This window comes from Calypte anna, chromosome 2 (assembly GCF_003957555.1).
Source record: "Calypte anna isolate BGI_N300 chromosome 2, bCalAnn1_v1.p, whole genome shotgun sequence".
NCBI classification, from domain to species: Eukaryota; Metazoa; Chordata; class Aves; order Apodiformes; family Trochilidae; genus Calypte; species Calypte anna.
In genome coordinates this window covers 107,607,442-107,632,514 of record NC_044245.1, presented here as the reverse complement: position 1 = coordinate 107,632,514, position 25,073 = coordinate 107,607,442, and the positions used below count along the sequence as shown (strand labels likewise).

General features: G+C 39.0%; 1 protein-coding gene across 4 annotated transcripts in view; it reads left to right on the top strand.

Moving 5' to 3' along the window:
* The first annotated feature begins 10,139 nt into the window (after positions 1 to 10,139).
* Positions 10,140 to 25,073, top strand: part of TRAPPC8 (trafficking protein particle complex 8) — a 51,913-nt gene continuing 36,979 nt past the window's right edge. For 2 of the 4 annotated variants that reach the window (XM_030445345.1, XM_030445344.1), the window contains exons 1-7: positions 10,164 to 10,536; positions 16,518 to 16,712; positions 19,327 to 19,410; positions 22,137 to 22,226; positions 23,121 to 23,295; positions 23,701 to 23,854; positions 24,368 to 24,455. In XM_030445345.1, coding sequence (XP_030301205.1) covers positions 10,380 to 10,536; positions 16,518 to 16,712; positions 19,327 to 19,410; positions 22,137 to 22,226; positions 23,121 to 23,295; positions 23,701 to 23,854; positions 24,368 to 24,455 — 943 coding nt within the window. In that variant the 5' untranslated portion in view covers positions 10,164 to 10,379. Of the gene's footprint in view, positions 10,537 to 16,517; positions 16,713 to 19,326; positions 19,411 to 22,136; positions 22,227 to 23,120; positions 23,296 to 23,700; positions 23,855 to 24,367; positions 24,456 to 25,073 lie in introns of all 4 variants that reach the window. The other 2 variants (XM_030445346.1, XM_030445347.1) reach the window with 2 other exon arrangements.

The window sequence follows — 25,073 nt, the reverse complement described above, 5'->3', positions numbered from 1 at the left end:
TGAAATTATCAGCAATTGTTTGGTGCTGACAGTCTGAGGCTGTACTGCCTCAATTCCCCCTTCCGATTGGACAAGATAAACTCGTTTCATGGCATGATCGAGCATCCGTTGAAAGCATTGAAAAATACAGGGTAGCAAGGTTAGAGAAAGTAAAAAAGCAGATAAAGCATAACAAACAGTCTTAACCAAACTTCACAACCATCCCGTTAAACCCCATCTTGAAAAAAGTTTATCAAACCAGTCCTAATTATCCTGTGATTGCAAATGTGCAACCCCTTCTTTAAGTGATCGTATTGCAGCATGTATAGATTGAGAGTGATCAGAAAGATTCATACAACACATTCCATTAAAATCTTCACAAATATGACCTAAAAGCTAACAATAAAAAGAGCAGTGCAACAGAATAGCACAATCAACAATCAACATATAGACGAGGGATCCCTTAGTCAACATATAAACGATCACATGAATTACAACATTAACAAATGCCTGTTATCAACACAATACTAAAAGCACATTTCACACTGCAGTGGAAGGACTTAAACAACTTTTTAGTATGAGGAAGTTCAGATGTCCACTGGCGCATAGAACCAAGGGGGTAGAGGAGGCTTATCTGACAAAAATTGGTTGGGGGGCCCCAAAAGCGTCCCCAGACCCCTCCCGGATCACAGCACGGTGGAGTCATAGTTTCCTTCATGGTTGCCAAATAAAAACCTAAAAAGCCTAATAAAATTATTTACAGACAAAATTCCAAGCCTATAAATAGCAAAGGCATACACACTCTTTTTTTTTTTTTTTTTCTTTCTCTTTTTTTTTCTTTTTCTTTTTCATTTTTTTCTTTTTTTTTTTTTTTTTTTTAACTCTGTGTTCTCTGTATGAGGAGCAGTTCTCATTCTCCTCAACAACTTTCAGGCCATGGTCTATAAAAAAAAACAAACCCGGGGGAAGCAATAAAAGTTTGTTAGTGGATTTAGATACATTTTTAGAGGTATAATTATAATAAAGTGAGCCACATATTTTCTTTAGGTAGCGTAAAAGTTACTACAGGTGAAACAGTAATAACAGGAATTATTAGTCCTGCGCGGCTCGTAGCCTGTAGGGTCGAACATTTTTCGCTGGAATCCATCTAGGTCCTTGATCTGTGGAAACACAAGCATAACCCCTCCCCCATGTTATGAGTGAATATGGGCCTTTAATTTGTCCCGTTTCCATATCTTTAATAAGGACTGGAGGTCTTTCCTGGAATTGGAAAAGATTATTACTCGCAAAGTGTTTAGCAATGGGAGGCACATCTGAAGTATAACAATTTAAAAAATTAGAAGTATATATAGCCTTGAGCAGTCTCTCTTCAGGTGTTGATAATGCTCCAACTCCTCCTTTTTGTTTCTGTAATATAGTTTTTAAGGTATGGTGGGCTCGTTTTCTGAGCAGCAGCAGTGTGTGCGGGGGGTGGGGGGGGCGAGAAGCGGCTGCGGAGGCAGGAGTGGGAGTGCTCTCCGTACCAGGAGCAACTCTTGCTCTCCACAGCAACTTCCAGCCTCCAAAAAGGCATACTCATTCTCATAACTGTGTTTTTTTTCTTACTTCTCACCAATATATAAGAAAAACTAACAACCACCACTAGAAGATTCAAAAATGAAATGATATTGCTACTAAAATCTGGTAAAGTCACCATTGACCTCCTCCTCCTGGTCCCACAATCACTGGAAAACCATTGGACTCATATTGGGAACCATTTCTCCTTCAACTATAGCATTTTGAATAATTCCCTTCCATCTAGTTACTGGATACACATTACCACCTCCCCCACTACCCTCCCCTCCCCATGCTGGATCTGGAAGAGGTAGAGCAGTGGGTGTTAAAGGGTTAAGGGAAATAGGAGCAAGAATAGGGAACGGATCAAGGGGTAAAAATGGATTAGTGCCCCATTGTTTGGGATGTTCCCCGGAGCAAAAACTAGAGTTTTTTCAGGGGTATACTCATCCTTGGTTTCCAGTTCTGTCAGCTTCTTCAGCAGTTTCCTTAGTTGCTTGTCTCCAAGTCCCAGTTCTTTCCTTGATTGTTGCTCTATAGCAGGCACTGATGGTGTTGACAGGTGGAGCAGAGGATTAATTGATGGCAACTGTGGTTAAGAAGATAAATCAGGCTTCCGAGGTGGAAAGGTGGCAGAGCAGTCGGGAGCTGCGGCAGGCAGGCACGAGGTCAGGAGTCTGCATTCCAAGATTCCTCGCCTGTGTTCTCCGGCTTCTCTCCCTCTGGGAACTCCGATGATTCTGGTGGTGTTTTCGGTCGCTTTTGGTTTTGCTTCTCAGTCCCGTTTTAGTTTTCATCCAACCCCCAGGGGGGGTCTGCATTTGTTTGGTGCAGACAGTCTGAGGCTGTACTGCCTCAGCTGATTTTAATCAGTGTGCACTAGGGTTGAAAAATCTATTAAACCGAGTAGAACTCTCCGATTTTACATGCAATTTGGACTGTTTCACCTTTCCTTAAACACTCCAGACATGCAGAATTAAAGGAATGCCAGCTCAGAGAAGCTTTTTACAAGAGAATTTTTGACTGTGCCATTATTAAAAAGATGTCTCTTTCATAGTGATTCTCTTTTGCTTTTCTCCTGCTCTTCAGTTTTTTTGGTAATATTTTTTTTCCTTTATAATTTACAATTACAGACAGTCTAACCAGGGTACTTTATAGGAATACTGTGAACTCTATTAATTAGAACTCAAAAAATGAAATGTTGGTTTAGAAATATTGCTTCTCACACATTTACATACAGCAAAGGCAGTTTAAAAAATATCTTTCTCTTCAATCAACCTGTGGTGTGATGAATTGCATCTTCTTCCCTGTGACTTAAATTTCAGCAAGCTTGAGACTGCCTTTTTATGGCTACTTAGTTGTTGTTTATGGCTACTTATACACAGTAAGTATGGCTACTTATTATCAAAATACCTCTTGCACTGTTGATTCAAGATGTTGAAATACCTCTACCCTGTTGATTCAAGACTGAATTTCTTAAAATTTTGAGGAAAATTTTAGATTGTTTTCTTAAATGTGATAAAAGAAATCTGTTTGTGGAAAGACAGAGGGGCAATTCTAATCATAGGAAAGACAGGAAGTCTCTAGTTGATTTTATCTCCTGTAGTAATACCTGGCAAACGATGGAAAACTCTGGTGTTATCCTCCCAAGGCATTTTATTATCGTATGACTTTGCATTAGGTATCACTTAATTTATTTAAGTGAAAACCTTGAAAAAAATTTTTTTGTGAGCTTGGTAAAAAACAATTGCTAAGTGAGAATCTATAGCTTGGCTCCTTTTCGTCTTCTGTCTCTAAGACTGATTACTTTATTATGTTGAAAAGCAGGAGAGAAAATCCATCTGAATACAACAGTCATGTGCCAACATTCCCCTTTAAGAAAAAAGATCCTTTTAAGAAGAATTTGGAATGAAGACATCTTTGTAAGTTCCTTTGCTTAAGGAGATTGCTATTTGAGTCAAAATAATAAAATTTACTGAATAGCAAAAATTTGTAGATTTAATACATCAGATCTTTTAACTACACAGCTTACACAGGCAATGTGAAAATCTGTAGCTTCTCTGTGAGCATGAGTAACAAAAATCCAGACACTAGAAATATTGCATCTGGCCTTAAAGCCCAATAGAACCTGACTACATTAAAAGTAACCCAAGCACATTGCAGCTTCTCAATCCCACCCTGCTGCTTTCCATGCCAGGCTGCAACAGCACTGCTGGCAATGCCTGTGGTGCTCCAGGATGGCAGGGAGCATCATTCCTGTGAATGCATCAGTCCACTGAGCTGCTGTGGTTTTCATGGGCAACAGGCCCACCTGGCCATGAGCCCCACGTCCCACCCCAGTGTCATGCTGGTGATGGAAGTGTCCTCATAAACTACATTAAAGGAAGGTCAGTTTTCATACCTGGCATGGTATAGTCTAATTTACTGTAAATTTTTTTGTAAACTGAAATGGTAGCTTTGGGTTAAACTTAGTCATTTGCTATGTGGCATGGCATAGAACCTCATAAAGTTTGATAAGGACAAGTGTAAAGTCCTCCATCTGGGTAGGAATAACACCAACCACCAATACAGATTAGGGGATGTCCTGCTGGAAAACAGCTCCATGGAAAAAGACCATGGAGACTTAGTGGACAGTAAATTCTCCATGGGTCAACAATGTACACTTGTGGCCAAGAGGGGTGTCCAGCAGATCTAGGGAGGTTCTCCTACCCCTCCTGCTCTGCCCTGGTGAGACCACACCTAGAATACTATATCCAGGTTTGGGCTTCCCAGTGCAAGAGAGACAGGGATCTACTGGAGAGAGTCCAATGGAGAGCTACAAGAACGATTAAGGGACTTGAGCATCTCTCCTGTGAAGAAAGGCTGAGAGAACTGGGGCTGTTTAGACTTGAGAAAAGAAGGCTGAGAGGGGATCTTATTAATGACTTTAAATAACTGAGGGGTGTGTGTCAAGAGGAAGAGGCCAATCTCTTTTCAGTGGTGCCCAATAATAGGACAAGGAATAATGGGTTTAAGGTAGTATATAGGAAGTTCCACCTCAACATGAGGAGCAACTTCTTTACTGTGAAGGTGATGGAGCACTGGAATAGGCTCCCCAGAGAGGCTGTGGAGTCTCCTTCTCTGGAGACTTTCAAAACCTGCCTGGATGTGTTCCTGTGTGGCCTGCCCTAAGGTTATCTTGATTTGGCAGGGAGGTTGGACTAGGTGATCTCTAGAGGTCCCTTCCAATCCCCTACGTTCCCTGATTCTATGACAGAACAGAGTGCTTTAAGTTCAACAGAAAATGTTGTTTATTTTCATGGCACAGCAAGGAAAAACTTATTTTAAATTTTAATTTTAGTGGATTCTCATATAAATTTATCTCAGATGAGCAGACATAGTATATTCATTATTACACGAGAAACTCTGATATCATAATCTGCTTGACAATGTATTTTCACATCCCCAGCTGCCTCCAGAGTTCAGTTCAATTATTGTCCCAATTAAATTTTTTTCTTTAGATGGTTGAAGAAGGTTAGTTAATCTCACATCACTGACACTAAGTTCAGAGAAATCAGAGTGGAATCTAAGGAATGAAGCTGGTTTTAATTCATACACTCACTTATTTGTCTGCACTTCTGCACATGTATACTGTAACCACACCTTGCTTCATATTCACACGGCACAAGCCTATTTGCATTTCGCTGCCTACAAATCTAAGGTGTGTGCTACTGTTACGGTTCGAAGTAATTTGTAATTTTTTGATCCACGAGAATAAAGTCCAACCACCAGGGCTCGGGTGCAAGCATAAAGTTTTATTTGACAAATCCCAGGCCAAGTGACATAATCCAGTGAAGATACGGCAAAATATGTTGCAAGGCAAAATGAGAGAGAGTTTAAAGAATGAGGGAGAGAGAGGAAAAGAGTGAGACAGACATCACCACCCACGATGCAGTGGCGTCCGTCCATCTTCTCAGAGATGGCAGTCAGAGGTCCGGTGCGGGGTGATGGGTCGGTACAGGATCCTCACGATGAGCTCATTGGCACGTTTTATCACCGTTTTCCAGGCTGACTCAGGTAATCCCAGGATCGGGAGGGAGGGAGGGAGGAAGGGAGGGAGGGAAGGGGCGGGTCGGTGCCCCACTGCTGAGGAAGCTGAGTCAGGCGCCAGGAATTTCGCCTCCCAGGGGGGTCCCGTTGCCACACCGAGAAGGACATTGTGGACCGGCCCACCTGGGGGGAACCTCCACCCGACTTCGAGGCTGAGTTACGCTCCAGAAATTTCTCCTCCCAGGGGGTACCCACCCGTCTTTATCCATCAATGTTTCGGCCCCACTGCCTTCGAGGCTTCAGCCCTTCTTGGTGTTAGCTAGCTCCACTCCAGCCGACTTTATTCCATTTAAAATTGTTTTTTGAGGCAAAGAAAATTCCACTGACTGAAACCTCACAGATATCCATATACCAACTCATGTACTCTGGCATGTATGTTGATAAGGGACCACATTATTTGTAGGGCTTTTGCATGTGACCAGGAACCACAGGTACACTCAGGAGTGCAAAAATAAACTTAATTTGGGAAAATTAATTCAAATACTGGCTGCACATTAAGAATATGTTAGTGAGCCCTTTGTTAATTTAGTGATTTGATGTCATCAAGTGGGGGCTGCACACCCACGAATTTGTCTGACAAGGGCCCCCCCAGAATCTAGGAGTTTATCCAACCACAGTTTAAAGAAATTTAGAGCAAGGATGACTAAGTGAAGTTAAAATTCTCTGAGATCACAAGGAAAAGAGGTATGTGAGACAGTGTGTGTGAGAGAGAGTGCAAGCATGTGTTTCACTTTTTCTTACAAGGAAAGTGAAAAGAATTTTACCTGCCACTCAGTTTTGTGGTGAGTGGAGCCAAGATCCCCATTGCTGAGTTTGGACATGCTTGCTTTCCTACCTTTCTTTTCTTCTACTTCTTTCTTTTGTTATATGCAGGCCTCATATTTCTATGAAAACCCTACATCGATTCTTATGGAGTCTTTTTAGGTTTACAACAGTTCATAAAAAGAGGCTCTTAACTTCAAAGCCTTGGGGCAGTAAGGCAATGAATAAGAGATCTTTAATCCTGGGCTGAGTCAGGCAAGTGGTAGATGGGTCCTTCTATGGGGAACAAAAGAGAGGTTCTAGAGTACTGTTACCTTGGAAATGTCACCCACAGTAGGATCATCAAGAGCTTCCAGCTCTCCCCACCCCTCTTTAGGTACCAGGAGATGTTGTTCACAGGAGGAGCTGTGAACATCAAAGGTACTGGGATCCACCAGACGACCATTGATCCACCAGAGTGTCCCACTGGTTCAGAAGAGCTGGGTACTGACCATCTGATGCCATCTACTCCTCTTTTTGACCCACTCTGAGGCATGGCAAGGTAAATGCTACAGTTTAACTCTTGCCCTTCCGATCTGACCTTCTGCTTCAGGCAGTGTGTCTGAGTCTCAGGACTGCCTGGGTCCACTTCAGCCGTATTGGCGCAGAACTGAAGCACCAGACACAGCTCTTACAGCTGTTCTGTGTAAAGTCTTCCTTCAGAATTACTAATTAATACAAATATTATTTTATTAGTGGGTGGAAAAAAACTTTCAAATGAACTTTTCACAGCAGCAGCTCAGTTCTGCAGAAATCTTCTGCTCTCTGGCTTGGTGGTCTGCATAAAAAAATCACAGAACTTGAAAGTTCAGGAAGATTCCAGCCCAAAGGAGTCAAATATGATGCCTGGCAGCAGCAAGGAGACAGCAATACAGCAAAGGTTAAGTGCTTTCAAGTTCAAATTTTACAATAACACTCTGGAGTTTTTTTTACAATTGAAAGCACGGATGTTCTGTCTTGGTGTTGTTTTGTTGTTTTTGTATTTGTTGTTCTGGCCTATTAAAGACTCTTTCTTACAATTTGTTCTCTTTTTCTATTCCCACCCCATACCACACCATCTCACTTCAATTCACCTGCTGTTTCCTTTGATCCATCTCTTCCACCGAAAAAAACCCCAGCATTAAATAATTCAGATGGCCAAACCATGGATTCATTACTTTGTATTAGTGCTTTGTACCTCTGTCCATTATCTGTCCTATGCATTTGTACACTGTAAGACTTTGAAAGCAAAATGTTGTGCACATGTGTGCCTTCTGCCTTGTAAATAAAGATGTTATTTGAATCCTCTTTGACTGCACTATTTTTAGCAACAGGACTGGGATACAACACTGAGCTACAGCGTGCATTGAAGATGGGGTTGTTTATCCCTCCTTACCAGCGCAGGCAAATCACAGGCTGCATCAAAGGTTCCCTGTCATGGGAAAACATGTCACATGTCATGGGAAAACATGTCACATGCCATGTGAGAGTACAGCCCAGGGGATGGCAGAGCTGTGTGAAACCAGTGTGGCAAACCAGTCCTTGGGACAGTCTCATGCTGGGAGGGAAGTGTCAGGACAGAGACAAATCCTAAGGACCAAATTCTTAAGTGGGGGGTAAACAGAATACGAGTACAGTGTATTTTCACACACAGAGAATGAGTTTGGAGCACACAAGTGTAGATTAAGAATGCAGAGCTGCTCTAATTTAAAACTATACAACCCCCCCCCCCAAAAAAAAAAAAAAACCCAAAGCATTTAGACTTTGCCCTTTGTGAGCAGTAAAAAACAAGTGAATTCTCATTCTGTTATGGCTACCAAAGATTTCTAATAGCCACACACAAATAAAACAGAAATTGAATCTCTGCCAGAAAGACAGAATGATGGTCAGAATTGTAAAATAACTTCTAATGTGAGATCACGTGTGAACAGGATTGGAACTTTTTCTGATTGACTTCAACCTATGAGATATAATTCCTGAACTATTCTACAGTAAGGGATTAAAAGGAATGGGGGAGAAGCACTGTTGTTGTTCCAAAGCATCAAAGTGGAGGTCATACTTTACAGTATCTGTGGAAACATTATTTTGGAATACCCTTGGGGAATTTACAAATGTGGATATGCCATAAATATTTGCAGAACGTTGGCCTCCAACTTGTTTTTAAAATCTATCACAGTTTTTTTGTTTTGGGGTTTTTTTTTTAAATTTTTACTTAGTAGTTTTTGGGTAATTTTCTCAGGACTCAGTTCTGAAAAACCAGGGAATTGTATGGCCTCTTAGTTTTTTTTTTACTGCTGACTTTGAATTAATAACTAATCTTTCATTCACAGAGGAAGTTGCTGACCTAATTGATGTAGATGAATGGTTCACACTAATTTCCAAATTGCTGAATGTGTTAGGGAAGTTGAGACATTCTTTTTCTGAGTTTAATTTCATTTCCAATTAGGATGTATTAATTCTGTAGTATCGACTATTAAAATAACCTCATCTTCCTTTCGCTTTTTTTTTTAAAATTGTTACACATGAGGATTTACCACGGAAATGAGTTGCACAAAAAGAGTACGTGTAGCATTGGGAGAAATAATGAGGCTTGGCTTTTTATGCCTTTGTAAATCATGCATCTGAAAAATAATAATGTAAAATAATAATACTAATTTTATCTGAATAAAAATAACGTGTGACCTCCCACTGAAACTAAGGGATAATAACATCTCTGCCTCTGACATTTGCACTTAGAAAGCAGTGATCTTATGTCTTAACTCATGCCTTAGAATAGGCTTTCTCTCCTGCACTTACTGGGCTCCTGTCAATAATTTTGGAAAACTTCCTGCCTCTGAGATGCCTGTCAAATACTCAGAAATCTGCCAATTATTCCCAGACCCTAGAGCTGAATTCATGCTTTATTATAGCATCGCTAAGCCCTGATTTCCAAAAACACGAGTGCTTTTTTGTGATGTTTACAAGCCCTGTCGTAAGGACTGTCCTCCTCAGTGTATTAAAACCCAACCCTAATGCAGCACTCCGTATTTGTAAAGAACATTTTAAAATTTACTCATTCTTAATTGCCACTGATGCTCATTGCTGTCTTCTTTCCATGTCACTTCCTTACTCAGGCTACAACCATAAGAGCAGAGCTCGGTATAAACATGTGTTAATAAATCAGTCTCAAGAAAACGAAACCATTTTGCATTACTTTAATTTTATGCCTTTAACTGAGCTGTGACAGGTCTCCTAGAGAATCCCCAAGCAATTCGTCACTTTTTAACCATTCTGCTTACTTACTTACTTTTCTTTTTAATAAAACCTCCAGAACTCCTTTTTCACGGGGTTTAATACTTCAGCAGCCTGCTCTAACTTCCCCCTCCTCGTTTAACAATCAGTGCTTTAACCGGACGAGAAGCCCACCCCGCCTACCCCCAGTCACGGCTCTGAGGGTGCCTGGGGTGAAGCGAGCGACGAGCCGGGCGCTGAGCTTGGAACCCCGACTCCCGGAGTGGACGGGGGAGCCGAACACCAGGGCAGACCCCCGGGGCCGGGAGCTGCTGAGGCGGCGTCGGTTGGCGGCCGTGGGCGGCGGCTGCCCCGGTTCCCAAAGCACCGCCGGCCGCCGCTGTATGCGGGGTAAAGCCCCCGGACAGCGCTACCCCCATCCCCTCCCCGGCCACCGTCGCTTCCCCCTTCTCCGCCGCTTCCTCCCGTTCGCGCCCCGCCCCGGTCCCGCCCCTTTGTGCCAATCACATGAGCGGGCGCAGGGCCCGCCGGGAGCGGGCGCTACCCGAGGGGCTCGGCTGAGGTGCAACATGGCGGCGCGGGAGGGTTGCTGAGCGGTCGAGTGGCCGTGTCGGCGGGGCAAGCGGCCGGAGAGGAAGCCGTAGAGAGGTAGCGAGGGGACGGCGAAGCCAGCCGGTGAGGCCGGGTGGTAAAAAGCGGAGGAAAGTGGCGGGGCCGCCTCGGGCCCCCGGGCGGCGGTGGAGGCGATGGCCCAGTGCGTGCAGTCGGTGCAGGAGTTCATCCAGGACTCGTTCGTGCCCTTGGTAGCCGCGCTGTGCAGCGAGGAGGCGGAGAGGCTCACCCGCAAGAACAACCTGAGTTTTGCCGAGCTGGTGAAGCCCTTCTGCCGCCTCACCTCGGAAGGTCGGTGCTGGGAGCGGGGCCCGCGGCTTGTTTACACGGGGAGGGAAGGGGAGGGCGGCGCCGCTCCTGCCCGCCCGTCCGCCCGGCACGGCCTGAGGGGCGAGGGTCCCGTTTGTCCCCCTTGCTGGGGTGGCTGTCCCCGGCGAGGGTGAGGCGAACGGAGCCGGGAGGCGAGACCCTGACCCGGGCCGTGTCGGCGGCGGCTCGGTGGGTGTTACCGGGAGCTGTGACAGGCTGTGCGGGGGCACGCGGCTGCCGGGGTTGTCCCAGGTGACTGCTAAGTCTGTTTATTCGATCTGTCCTTCTCTGTGGAACACTGCAAGTTAGGCTTCTCCTGGAGATATGACAGAGTACACGGCTGAGGAGAAAGGTGTCTATAAATCTAGCTCTTCCACCTGAATTTTTTTTTTTTTAATTTTAATTTCTTTCCCTTTTTTTTTTTTTTTTTTTTTAAAGAAAAAACCTCCAAGCAACCCTTACGTTACTGCAGTTTATGCTAATACTTGTACCTGGTTCTTGCTGTAGATTATCTTGGGTTTCAGGCTTGTGTTAGTAAAGTGCTCAGTCGTTGAAAGTATGGTCAGCCTTTCAGAAACGTTTCTTGTAATTTCAACTGTAAGTCTTTTTTTTTCTTCTTGCCTGTAGCTTTATGGTATATACTCTTTTGCTGATGTTCCTGTAAGACCTGTGCAAAGAGAATGTGGAAATTGAGCTAATTGTGCACCATAGGTGAAAGGGCCATGTAAAATAGCAGGAAAACTGTAAAGTGAGTTTCCCTCACTTAAGAGGAAGGATAGTGTTCTTTTGCAGTATTGCTTTAGAACAAAATAATCCAGAGTAGTTCCAAGTAACCACATTACCTTCTTCAAGTCACTACTCATTAAAGTGGTATGCAGGACAGCAATTGGAATAGAACTGCTCATTAGAATAGTAATGCACTGTCATTTGTCAGATTTTGTTTCTGGCAGAATCACCTCAGACTTCAGTCTCTTCATGTCATGTGTTGATAAAAAATGCAAGAAAATGAAACTTTTGTCCTGCCACTTGAGATAGATTTTTCACGTAGCTATTTAAAAAAACCCAGCATCTACTTAAAAGCAAGTATGTGCAAAATCTGCCTTAGTTCTGTGGCATGTCTTGATAACTTAATAACCAACTTTGTTTTTACTGTTGTTTTGCAACACTCAGGATCTGTGTGAGAAGGCAGATGATAAAAATAGGAAATGCAGAAGCTCACGTTTTTGCAGTTCTGAAATTAACTTAAGTTCTTTGGTGAAAGGCTTCGAAATCATAAAGCAAACAAAAGCAGGTGGACTCTTCAAAATGAAGCATCCACTGAAGAATACTTAATTCCTGATATAGTGTAAGACACTGAGCTCAAGAGACTGATACTGACTTGATTTCTGCATTCTTGTCAAAACTTGTGAAGGAAAGCTCCACTGTTTGATTTTCATAATTTCATAATAATTTTTTATGTTTCTGTAATTGGGACTTCTGCAGCTCAGTTGTGTAATAATAGACACCTTCAAACTTCATTTAAATCCCATGATATAGTTTTAATTCCCTAATTCTGCAGCTGTGGAGCTGTGGCTGTTGTGATGAGACAGGGTCATCCTTGCTGTTCTCTGTAGGCTGCCTAATTCTTGGCAGTCTGAACCATCTTGTTCACAACCTGACCTGAGGGTCAGAGAACCAAGAAGCTGAAGCTTCTTGAAGTACAGTGTATTTTGTTGCTGCACTACTATCTCTGTGTTCTGGTTCAGGACTCTGCAAACCTGACTGCAGTTCTTCACTCCAAATGTGACTTCCTCTTCTAACTTCACGGAAAAAAAAAAACCATTACTGACTGCTCTCAGTAACTTCTTGTGGTGAAAGATGGTGTGTGTGAGGGTAGGGAAAGCTGTACTGGGCTTTTTCTTCAGGCACTAAAATTTCTCATGAATTTTTGTAACAGTAAGCAATTTCTCTAACTCCAGAGTTTCTGGAGCTCTTATGAGAGGGAAACATGGTTGTTACAGTCTGCACAAACACTTGTTGCAAAGTGACACTGTTAGCTGTGCACAAAAACTGGAAACCTGGGATAAGTTCTTAAATAGCTCTAAGTAAATAAGTGTGACCAGACTTAGCTGTAAATTTTTCCATGGTGCTTTTTATGTTCAATTAAGAGGAAGAGAGGCTCAATTGATTACCTGATCCTGGTACAGCAGAGCCTGTGTACATGGGCATGCCTCCACAGCTGTATGTTTTATGGCTTATGATTGTTTTGATGTCTTCACTTGGGAGCAGTTTTTCTTCCTTTTTTAATCAATACTTGTGTCTTTGCTTAGTGTCTGTTTCACTGAAATGTTAATGTAAAATTGGGTTGATTAGCATGTAGTCTCTTTAAAAATAAGTTGTCCCTTTTACTTGCTTTAAGTTATTCCCTGAACTCTTCTATAGTTTGAAGTGCTCAGTCACTGTTTTGGCACTGCATTTTTAGAATCCTGTTACATTACAGGTTTTTCTCTGAAGTTTAGGATTTACATAGCTTATGAGCCTGCTGAAGGCTGCATGTTTATCAGCATTCTTATAGCAGTGCTGTTATGAGGTGAACCTCCTGATTTATGCAAAACAGTTTTTGATACACAGAAACTAAGCCTGGTTCTACTGTACATGTATCAACTGTCCATCACCTGGTTAACAGAGGTGTGGAGCCTAAACCACTGCTTTATTATTTATCCAGTGTTAAGCCATATACTTATTGTTGTTGCCCAGTCCAAGGAGACCAGATTCTACCTGTTTTTAAGTAGAATACTATAGTGTAGATGGAGGCAGATGCTCTGCACTGATCAGTATTAATCTACTTGTAACTTCTACCTACTGGCAACTTGTTAAGGTTTGTGTAGCCAAAAATACCCTTGCAACATGCAAATTGTGATGGTAGAAAATTCTGAACACAGGTTCAAAATGCTTCTTACTCTATTTTTTGCTTCTTCCATCAGTAAGTCACTTTCTGGTACTGAAGAAAGAATGGTTAAAAAAGCAAGAGAACAACTTCATTGTCCCTGTAAATCTTTACCTTAGAGGAAATCAAAATCAAAACCCTTTGCCAAACATGTATTGTGGATGTTATACCTTCACATCTATTCTCAAGTGGCAGTCTTTCTTAAATGGTGTGTTGGTCAGTAACAATTGATGCCTAATTTAACAAATGTATATATTGTATAGGTAGGTTTCCTTTAAAATAGCATCCAATTTTTAAGACTAAAAATACCATCTGAACAAATACTGTCTTGCTTGCAGAATTGATATGAGCTATCAAATGTCACTTTAAGATAGCCTTTGCTACTCTTAAAGCAAAGTGTTTTAGAGTTTTAAAAAGAAAGAGCTTCAGGTAACTCATCCTAAGCCTTAAATATGTACTGGAAGTAAGGAGGTATACGGAAAACCACAGTTATTTCATGAGTTTGTCTGGAATTCCTGGTTCATTAGTATCTTAGTCAACCCTAATGAGAAAGATCTTGTTTCTACTGGTTAGCAGTTGTTACTACTCCCAACTTTTTGAAAAATGCTTCCTGAAATGATCATATGAAAACTTGAAGTGTATAACCCTAGATATTTTTTATTAGGGATTAAAACAAGAGCTATGTTATTTTCCATTTTTGTCCTTTATGTGAGTCCTTACCATTGCTCATATGCCCCAAATATCATCTGTGTCCTGCATGGAAATATGTTTGCTCTTTTTTTATTATGGATATTGTAGTTTAGGAGAGACACCAAGGATTAATTTTAGTGTTATAGCTGCACTGGTAAAGGCAGACTGGTTTCTTAGTTGTTTGTCCCTCCCACTTCCTTTACATTTGATCTTTTCAGTAATCATGTGGCAATAGGGTTGATAATTTACTTAAATGATAAGATGGAAAAAAAATAATATACCTCTTCCTCAGCTTTCTGGTAGAAATGCCAAGCTGTATCACTTAAGTCTAGCCAGTGTAATTGCCCTCTTCTGTGTTAATACAGCCTTAGGATGAACCAGTTCAATCTGAAACTTATGGCTTGGAAAAAAAACCAAACAAAAAACAACAAAACCAAACCAACCAAAAAACTTCCCCAAAACAGAAAAACCCCACCAACAATGGATTTTTAGGTGGTTTTGGACAGGATCACTTCTCTAAACTGCTAAGTAATTGAATGTTGTACTGTGGGACTTTTGGTAGTGCTAAGTATCATAGGCATACTCAGTGTGTTTTGCATGTACTTATCTGTCTTATTGGTGCTTGTGATTTGAAATAGGAAAATTATATGAAAAATCAGAGCAGATAAAGAGGTCTTTAAATGTCTACTTAAAATGTCATGAGGTTTTTTTTTTTTTTTAACAAATGGCCTGAGGGAGCAAGATTCTACAAAGGGAGCTCTGCAGTTTTACAAGTCATGTGAAGCTTAAGTTGGGGCTGATGGTAAAATGTAGACTTGTCTGTAGTGGCTGCCTAATCAAATACTCATTAAAAGATTGGAGCTGTATTTTCAGTACAAAAGTTGACCAGTATGTGGAAGTGTGAAAAAAATCCAACTTTGTGTTTAATCATGTTTTGCTTTTCGGAAGACAAGTTGTATTGGAGGTTTTTGTTTGGGTTTGGGTTTTTTATGTTTGCTTATTTTTTTTTAAACAAGACAGGGACTTGGGGAATAAAACCAATCATATATCTGTCATGAAAGGAAAAAAGTGAAATCTTGTGATTCTTTGTTGTTTAACATATAGAAGTTAAAGGCACCCTACATATAACTGTCACAGTTACATGGAATCTGAACTTCAACTTGCAGTTAAATACCATTGTTCATTAAGTAATCTTGCTGGACTTTGCTGCCTTGTCTTTTAGACTTGGTGTTGATATCTTTGCATGGTCTTGGGACTCCTGCTTTAGTGGTGTGTTCTGTCTGATGGCATTCCTGAACAAGTTCGCCTCAACGGGATGAAAATCTTTTTAACACAAAGCCGAAGTATTGGAACCTTTGGCTTTGTTAGTAACATAAGGCTAGTAGCACCCTGTTCACTTAAATAATTACTGTTTCCTTTTTTTGTAAGTAATTTTATTGGCAACAGTGTATTTGTATAAGTAAGCAACCACTTCCCACCAAGGACTTAGATGCCAGCTGTTTGTAGTTCTGTCAAACAGAAGGTCCATGGACACTTTAACTGCACTGCTGGAATTTTTTTTTTTTTTTTTTTTGAGGCTACATAGAATGATCCACTATGTTAGGCAAAATTTGCTTATAATTCTGAAATCAATGTTTGACTGACAAAAGACTTTGAAGAATCATATAAAAGTGAATCAGGAAAGCTGATGTTACTAACGTTGCCTTTTTTTAATTGATTAATTGATTTTCTTAATTGATTATTTATCACTCAAGAAATGTAATTTTAATATTAAAAAAAAAAAACAAATAAAACTAAATCCTTTTGGAGAAAAGGGGTGTTCTAAAACTATTTCTTAAAAAACAAAACCAGACTATATAATCACACTGTAGTATTGAAAACAGAAGAATATATTAATTTTGGATAAACTAATACTATGCTATTGCTGTCTTTTTTTTTTTTTTGAATGTTATTTCTGTGTACTGAGATTTTCTCAGAACTGAGGACCCTTTGGAACACGAGATGTTATGTGAGGTTATCTATACATAGTTACTATAGGCTTTCTGTGCAAGCTGAGTACAGTCCTCAAGGAAGGGGGTGCAGCAGCATAGGACATGTTTTTTGAGTTCTTTTTTTACTCTGGCTGTTGTAAGCTATACTGAGTTTCATCAATCTGCCTAGATGAGCCTTATGTTAAACTTGAAGTAACTTCTTGTTCTTTCCTTCTCCCCTAGTTTTTGATACTCAAGTATCAAGGTTTGTGATCTAAAATTGTTGATGGAGAGGTTTAGAAAAGGAAGCAATCTTTAACAAAAAAGTCCTCTGTTATACTCCTCAATAAAGCCTATTTTTCTTCTTTTATTTTTAGTGCACATGAGAGATCCTAATAATCAGCTTCACATAATTAAAAATTTGAAGATTGCTGTCAACAACATCATTACTCACCCACCTCAGCCTGGTGCCATTCGAAAACTTCTGAACGATGTTGTGTCTGTCAGTCAGCCTGCTGAAGGACTCGTAGCTAATGTCATCACAGCTGGAGATTATGATCTCAACATTAGTGGTATGTATTGTATTTCTGTAACTTAAAATGGAATTTACTATAAGGCTTCTAACCTTAATTGCAATTCATGATATATATTATGTTACTTTGAGAGTTGATTAGTTTCAAGTCATTGTTTTAACTGATTTTGATTCATCATAGTTTTGTTTTTATACAATGCTAGAAGTGTGGCTGAACTTTTTAATTCTCTAGTTTTGTATTTCCTAATGTAATTCTTCTGAATGTATGTTAAATCATCATATAGGCTTTGACTGTGTTAATATCTCATCAAATTAGAGGTTTTCTCATTACCAAACTGATATACTAACTTGTTACACTTTGCTGAACAAATAGTAAAACTTAGTGTTGTATATTATGTATAATGTGTTAATATGTATAATATGTTATATGTTATTAACATATAGCTTCACATTGAACTTAGTCCTCCTGGTATTGTTTCTCTTTTTACTTACTGTGTAATGCATAGAGTTCATAAAGTTGTCCTAAAACTTTAAGGATAAAAAGTTTTTGAGGAAAGGGTAGTGATCTTTGACTTGTATTTCTGTCCTGAAACTCAGTGCTTTATATTTCACTGCCAAAATGTCTAGAACATTCTAAAAATGTTTTTCTTCCAGATCTCTAAGGGATAAGGCATTGTGAATAATACTAAATAAGACCTGATCTTGAGAGCTGAGAAGATTAAACTCCTTCCAATTAAGACCCTAATCCATTAAAGCCTTTGAGTACATACTTAATTCAAAGCATGTATGCATTGCCCTATTTAAATATAAGTAATTTATTGTACTTAAAGTTCAACATGCAGTGAGGACTTTGGATCTACTATAGCAAAAGATGGACCAACAGTCATGAGGATTAGAAACTGATGTTGACAGTACTTTTTTTTTTTCTTAAATGTTGGTGGTTAAAAATTGCATAATTCCACATCTTTGATACATAACTTACAAACCATATCCTCAACTTCATGGGAAATATTGATAGTACAGGAAAAGACTTGATCCTGGAAATTCTAATTTTTGAGAGTTGTAGGAAGCTTACACCCTTTTCAGTCTTTTCACCCCCGTTTATCAATGAAATGAGTGAATTACTATTATTTTGTTAAATCTTCTTGGAATTGAGGTATGCTTCAATTCTAGGGACTGGAAGACCCTAAGAAAGCAGAATGTTTTCAGTGAAGAAACTTTCCTGTTACATTTCTGATGACCTCAGTTTAGAAGTAAGGTACCAGAAGAAGGGAAAAAAAAATGGTGACTGTATCAAGCTACTGTATCACTTCCTTGCTATGAAGATGCAAATAATTCTTTTTTTTTCCTTATTTGCTGTTGGAACCTCAGATGTGTGAATTATCATACTTGACTGTCTTTAGTTTCTTAGTAATGAGGTTCTTATTTCCATTCAGACTGACTGTACCCTTAGTTAAGAGAAGAGGTGTATAATCTGTTTGAGATGGTACTGAAGGACAGAACCATGTAACATGTTCCTAGTTCTGTGGTACCCCTTTTTAGGGCCTTAGCACAAAGCACTGGTAGGGTTCTTGATGAGGAAACTTGGATCCCAGTCCATCTTAGGAAGATGTGAGAAAGTCACTACGCCTGCCGAGTAGAGTTCAGTTTCTGCATTAAATAAAATTAATATTTACTAAGAAACTAATTTTTTTTTTAAACTTTGTCAGAGCACTTTATTGAAAACCTGTGGAAGCATTCATTCCTGGCAGTAAGACAATCTTTTGGCACAGAAATTTGAAATACTTTAGTATGTTCTTTAATTGGCTCTCTTTCTTTTTTTAAATTAGTTTTCTAGGATAGTCATATTAAAAAATATTTCCTTAATCTTTATTGATGATCAGGTACAGTGTATTTTGAAGGAAGACATAAATATTCATGTGTGAGTGTTTCCAATACTGCAGTCATGATCCTTCTCTTTTCAAAAAGTTTTGTATCAACTGTAGTGACTTGGTTTAATTATAATCTGTCTTTGCTACACTTTTGGTTTGAGTTTCATAGTTCTATAATCTTGTACTGAGAGACCTGCTTATGTTCAACCATGCTTGCTTCTCCTGTGTACCATTCTTGCTCTCCTGTGGAGAGTTAGAAAGTGATCCCACTGAAGATTTAGTGTGTTTTTTTATTTTCACTTTCCCAGCTATGTTTGTTGAGGGCTGCATGATGCTTATGGTATGCAACATTGCAGGAATATGAAGGGGGAGAACACTGGGCAAACCATTTTCAGCAGCTAGCATATTTACTTGAACTGTAGTGTTACAGGTTGAGAAATCTCAAAGTAGTGGCTTACATTTTATAGTATTTTCCAACTAGAAATATAGAAATCATATGTAAATATAACTCATCATTCTTTACTACTATATAGGTTGACTTTTTTCTTCAAGCCCATATTTTGGGTTGAATCAGAAATTAGTATTGAATTCTGAAGTATTACACTGTGAAATGTGGAGGAGCCCAAAATGTTCATGATAGAAGTTAGATGAAATCAAATGTTTTCAGTCCCTGATGGGTCTGCATGGTATAGATTTTCTGCTTCATGCTAGTAGAGCATGAAAGCCAATAGCGTGTTTGCACCTGACCCTTTTTAGTATAATAATATAATGTTTTTTTATCAGATCGCTCAGTTAAAGCTAGTGTTCCTTGGTACAGTAATTGGAAAGAGACACTGATGGAACTGAACACATCCGCGTTTTATTCAGGTATTTTTTGTGGTTGGTGCCAATTTGCCAAATTGCCCTTTATTTCTTTTCCATGTGCCCCATCCACCTTTCCTTGCCATCTGCTCCAACTGTTTAGCACTTCTCTTGGCGTAGATGTGTGTTCCTCCATTTTTCCCCCCCAATCAAGAACTGCTGGTGATGGTTGTTTAATTTTTCTTTTCGTCACTTCTCTACCCCTTAATCTAAATTGCTTGGTCTTTCTGCAGAGTCACTAAGTGCATAGTGGTGGTGGGAAATTACCTGATGTTGTAAAAGCACTTTCTTGTTTGACCCTATGGAACTGTCACTATGTTTTCCCTAGAACTTCCTGTTCAGGGGTTGATTGTGCTTTTCAAATTGCAGCTGAAGTGCTGAGCATGTGTCTCTGCTATATTGATATTAATTCTGGAGTGTGACTCTTAAAAAAAGGCAACAACAAAAACCCCACAAACCCTTTAATGCATTTTCACCTAGTTTATAAAACTTATTACTTCCATTGGTTATTGACCTCTCAACTTAAGTGATGCTCTGTATTGTGGTCTGTAAGAGCCATATTTTTGTGGTTTTCAGATATTAGTAAAGTCCATGCTTTTAGGTAGTAATAGCTATCTTATCAGGAGTGTCTGTTCATCTTTGTTAGCCACACAGCTAAAAATTACAAAACATCATGAAGTAGACTTTTTATTGTTAATATGTTATGTACAAATATTACTTAGCAAATTTTTTTCTTGCCACTTTCTTAACACATTAAGAAGTTTGACTAAATTTTCATGTACTGGAAAAATGCAAGATATACTTCTTTGTGTATCTAAATGACAGTGTTGCTATGTAATACTGTAACATGAAATGCTAAATGTAAATTTTTTTCCAGATACTGTTTTAGTTTTGAACATGGTGTGTGTTTGTTATTTTAAATATCTACTATAAATCATTGCAGTCCTGTAAATGCTTTTGAGTGAACACTGTTAATGTGTGTTGTGGTTCTGTAGAGGGAATCTGGTTGCCTTTGTAGCCATTTCTAAGTTCTTAATAGGCTGACTGAAAAGGGAGAGGGAAAGAAAAAAGCCACCAACCCTTTACTTTCCTGTTTGTAGCTGGGTCAGATTTAAAAAAAAAACAATTTTTTTTTTTGCTATGTTTCAGCTGTAAAACAATTGGAAAACTGAAAACAGGGCTTGAAAGAAAAATGAAGTTGAAATTTCTGCCTGAAATAGTTTAACATAGTTTGGTTTTAACCTGAGTTACTACCAGGCTTTGTTATACCTGTGAAAAATATGCATATGAATTACTTTCTCATGGCTTGTTTTTAATAATAAACTCTGTTTTCCTTGATTTAAATAATTGGCATGTTTACATATAGGACTTAGTAAAGCCAAGAGCGTTTTATACCCCAAGTGAGTGCTCAGAGAGCAGTTGCTAGAAAGGCTATAATCAAAAGCTAGAAGTCTGCTTCTTGTTGATCTTTTCCTGTGAGTTGCACTGACTGCTCAGTTACAAAGTGTGATTGTAACTGACTTGTGTGGGTGAAGTTGTGGGATAGCCTGATGATGCATTTTTAAAATCTTTATATTAACTTAATGCACTGGAAGGTAATTTAGCATAAAAATGAAACTGAATTTCCTAAAGTTGGCTGAGAAATCAAGGTAATATTGTTTGTTGTTAGTGGGTTTTTTTGGAGTTGGGGAGGTTTGTAAAGCATTAGAAATATGTGAGTTAAGGAATGTGCTTTCTTCGGGGCATATAAAGAAAAATTTCTTCAGGATTTCTTATTAGTATATTTTATTTTCTGTACTAGTTATTGTTTTCTAGTTTGCAGATGAGATTACAATGGATTCCAGCTCACTTCAGAGTGAAATCAGGTTATCAGAAGTGGATTGATTTTGCTCTGGGGATCTTTTTTCCACTTAAGGGAAGGAGCTGTGGAATTGAATTAAAGAGGCTTGAAAAGAGAAATAATACTTCATTCCTAGACTGGTAGTTGGAGTGGGAAGAAATGGACAACATGAAGTTCATGTTCCTTAGGTGTTCTGGACATCCTTGGTTCCCATGAGTTGTTAGTCTTAGAAAAATGAAATCCCTGTTGTAAAAGGGCATTTGAACATGGCAGGTTAACACAGGAAGGTGTTAATGGCACAACTCAGATCTGAGCTTTTAGTTTTTTGGATCTCTGCATGGCCAGGTGACCTGTGTATTGTAGCAGGGCAGAGGAAGGGGACTACTGTCAAGCCAAGTCACAATGCTTCCAAAAAGCTTTAGATAAACTGGCAAGATAGTGTTTTTATAAACCTTAGTTCTTCTACCTACTCAGATATTAATTTTACTTCGTGGGAGATTCTTACATCCTTAGCCAAAGCAACTTCAGTGACTGTTAGAGGTTGTTTTTTCTTTCCTAAGAGTGTATTTAAGGGGATGGTGTGGAGGAGTTACTTTAACAAGGACTTAATACATGTGAGTGAGCCTACAATAGTGAGGAGGTTGATGTTTAAGATACTAATCAGTTTCATAGTATTTGATTAAATATTACTATTGCTCTCATTTCTGTGTATTTTAGATGCTTTCTCTTCTGACTGCTTCCCCCCTCCCTCCCCTTCTTTGGTCTGCCTTGCAAACCTTATCAGAGTTTGCAAGCTTTATTTTAGGGGTAGTCTTTCATATTTCCTTCTCATCAATGAGTAAACTGAAGTTTTCCTGAATATTGACTTGTCCTCTTTTATTGTATATTTCAGCTACTACTCCTTGGTTTGAGTCTTACAGAGAGTGCTTCCTTCAGTCCATGCTTGCATCAGACCATGAATTCTTAAACCACTATGTTGCTTGTATCCTTTGGGTGCTACCTGTCTAGTGAAGACTGTTACAGCTGGCTGCAGAAGTGTAACACAGGAGATGCTGAAATTTTACGATAATTCTTTTTGCCACTATGATTTGAAATATATCTTTTTTCAACATGTGCAATTATAAATGCTAATTTTGTTAAGGGGGTTAGGGTTCTCTTTGTGGTTAAATGTTTTTAAACCACACTTTGATGTGTCAAACTGAACTCAAAGCTAATTCCTGTAAACTAAACTTCCTTTTCTAAGATGCCTTTTGCTATAGCTTTTTAGGTACCTGTTGATTGTTCCTTATGTACAGAAGAGGCTTATGTGTTTGGGATGCACCTCCTGCTTTTTATGGCTTTTTCTAGCAGGCAGAGAGAGGAGGTTGGAGAGGTTGTTTTGGAAAACTGGCAAACTGAGTTATTTTGGACAAAAAGAAGGATGCCTAAATGTTTGTTGGTTTACCAAAAGTTAGGCCTGATTTTATTTTCTACAGGGGAACTAAAAATTTTCACTGTTACATGATGTAGCTGTTGTTTAGCTTCACGATAATTGTAACGCAGCAGATTTTGTAACACCTACTCTGTTCCTAGCTCCTTAATTTATGTTGTAATTTCAGTATGGTGGAATAGGTATATGTTAGTAACCATCAGAGAGAACCATTTGTGTATAATTAACTTGGCAAAATACTGATTCTGGCCTTTGACTTCTAAATTTTAGTAACATTTACAGTGCAACCACCATTCTGGCTTCTCTGAATTATTGTGTTTGATTTGGTGAATAGATGTAGCAGAGCAGGATGTTCTTTATTAATGATTGATTGGTTGCATTGAGGTAAAAATGTGAATGCTGCTTTTTGTTCAGATGTTGCTGTGTTTATCCTTAACATGAATTTAGGTATGCTTGTAGTTTCTTCTAGTGAACCAGAGCCTGTGGAGCAATTTTTGAAGCTGTCTCAAGAGCAACACAGAATTCAGCACAGTAGTGAATACTTATATCCCAAGTGGTTCATACCAAACACTCTCAAGTACTATGTGTTACTGCATGATGTAAGTTCAGGAGAAGAACAAAGGTAAGTATTCTGCCTTTACTGAGCTTTCAGATGAACTCTTTGACTGAAATGTGGTTGTAAATTCTTTTGAGGTTAGACATACAACAGAATCCATCTATTCTATGATGACTATTACCAAGGCAGACTTCCTTAAGTATTATTTTCGGATCTAGTTCTTGTGGTCATATAGAATGAAAATAATCAGTCCTTGATTCTTGGGGTAGATGCTTTCTTTGCTAGCTTGCTGAACTAATTATTAAAGATTTTCAATTTTTCTCTTACGTGAAGGACTGGTTTTAAAAATAGGAGAATTTTCCCTCTGAGTGTCCCTGTGGATAATACTACAAAATGGTTTGTTGTGGTACATACTTAAAAATAGAATTTGTTTGATATGAAGACAGGATAAATGCTGTTTTATATTTTCAGAGCTGACTCCATTTATGAAGAAATGAAGCAGAGGTATGGAACTCAGGGTTGCTATTTGCTGAAAATAAATTCTCGGGTGTCTAATAGAGGAACAGATGAGCAGATACCAGATCCTTGGAGTCAGTACCTTCAGAAAAACAGTATCCAGAACCAGGTATTAACAGTAAAAAGCAATTTAAAAGCAATTTATTGGTGCATATGTATGTGTTTCTACAGAATTGGCTAATAAGTCAAGATACTTCTAACATAGCTATGACTTTTTGTGAGGGCATGAGTTATTTTTCAAAGAACTGTCCTGTAGACTACTTAAATTGGCAGTAAGGAGTGTTGAAACCTAGACTGTGTGAAATAGACAGTGAAATAATAGACTTGTGCTTTGTGCACTGACAAAAATAACCTCAGAAGTGTCCTGTTCATAGTAACTTTCTACCTTAATAAAAATTTTCTTCATTTGCTTCATTTGTTGGTGAATACAACTTTCATCTATACAACAGGTCAGATTCTTAAAGCCTCACAAGCTACTTAAGAAATGAATAAATGCAAACAAATGTGGTTTCTTAATGACTCAGGTGTTGCTATATTTGACAGCTGTTGTTGATTGACTTCTATGTGTGCTTCAGTATCCTTGTAATTCTGACTTTTTCCCCCTATTTTCTTTTTCTGGCAGGATTTCTATGATGATTGTCCTTATAATGTCATTTCAAACAAGAATACTGATCACTTGATATCTGATGGCCTAGAGAGTGAAATTAAAGGTATTTTTAAAAACTATTAAAACAGTTGTGATAACATTTATAGAGCTGTCTCATGTCTTGGGCACTAAAGTCTTGAGTGTTTTGGTTTTTTTTTAGGGAATTGAGAGTAATAATTTTTTAAAATACTCCAACATAATGTAACCTGGTGTCCACAAGAAAAATGCTGTGGAGCTGATCTACTGGATTGGTGGCATTTGGTAGATAGATGTTGGTGCATTTGGTTTATTCGGTTTTAAGATGAAGCATATAGTCTGCAAACTGACAATTAATAAAAAGTAACAGGATTAAAGGGTTACCTTTATTATTAAAAAAAGTTCATGTTAGTGTGCCCTGATGTAGCTTGGGAGCTGAAGTGTATTTTGGTTTTTGTCTTTTTTTGTTGTTGTTGTTGTTTTAAGTCTGGAAATGACAGAACAACAACTTACAGAGTAAGGTGACTGGAAGAGCTTACCATGCAATTGAACTTGTGAATAGCAGAGGACAGTAAATAGAATTGAGTGCAAATTAATGCATGGCCTTATTTTAAAAAATATTTTTAAGGCAGCTGTGTAGGATTCAGATGAGAAGCACATGAAATAGGGAAGAAGTTGAGGTATCTTATGCTGCCTGACCTGACTC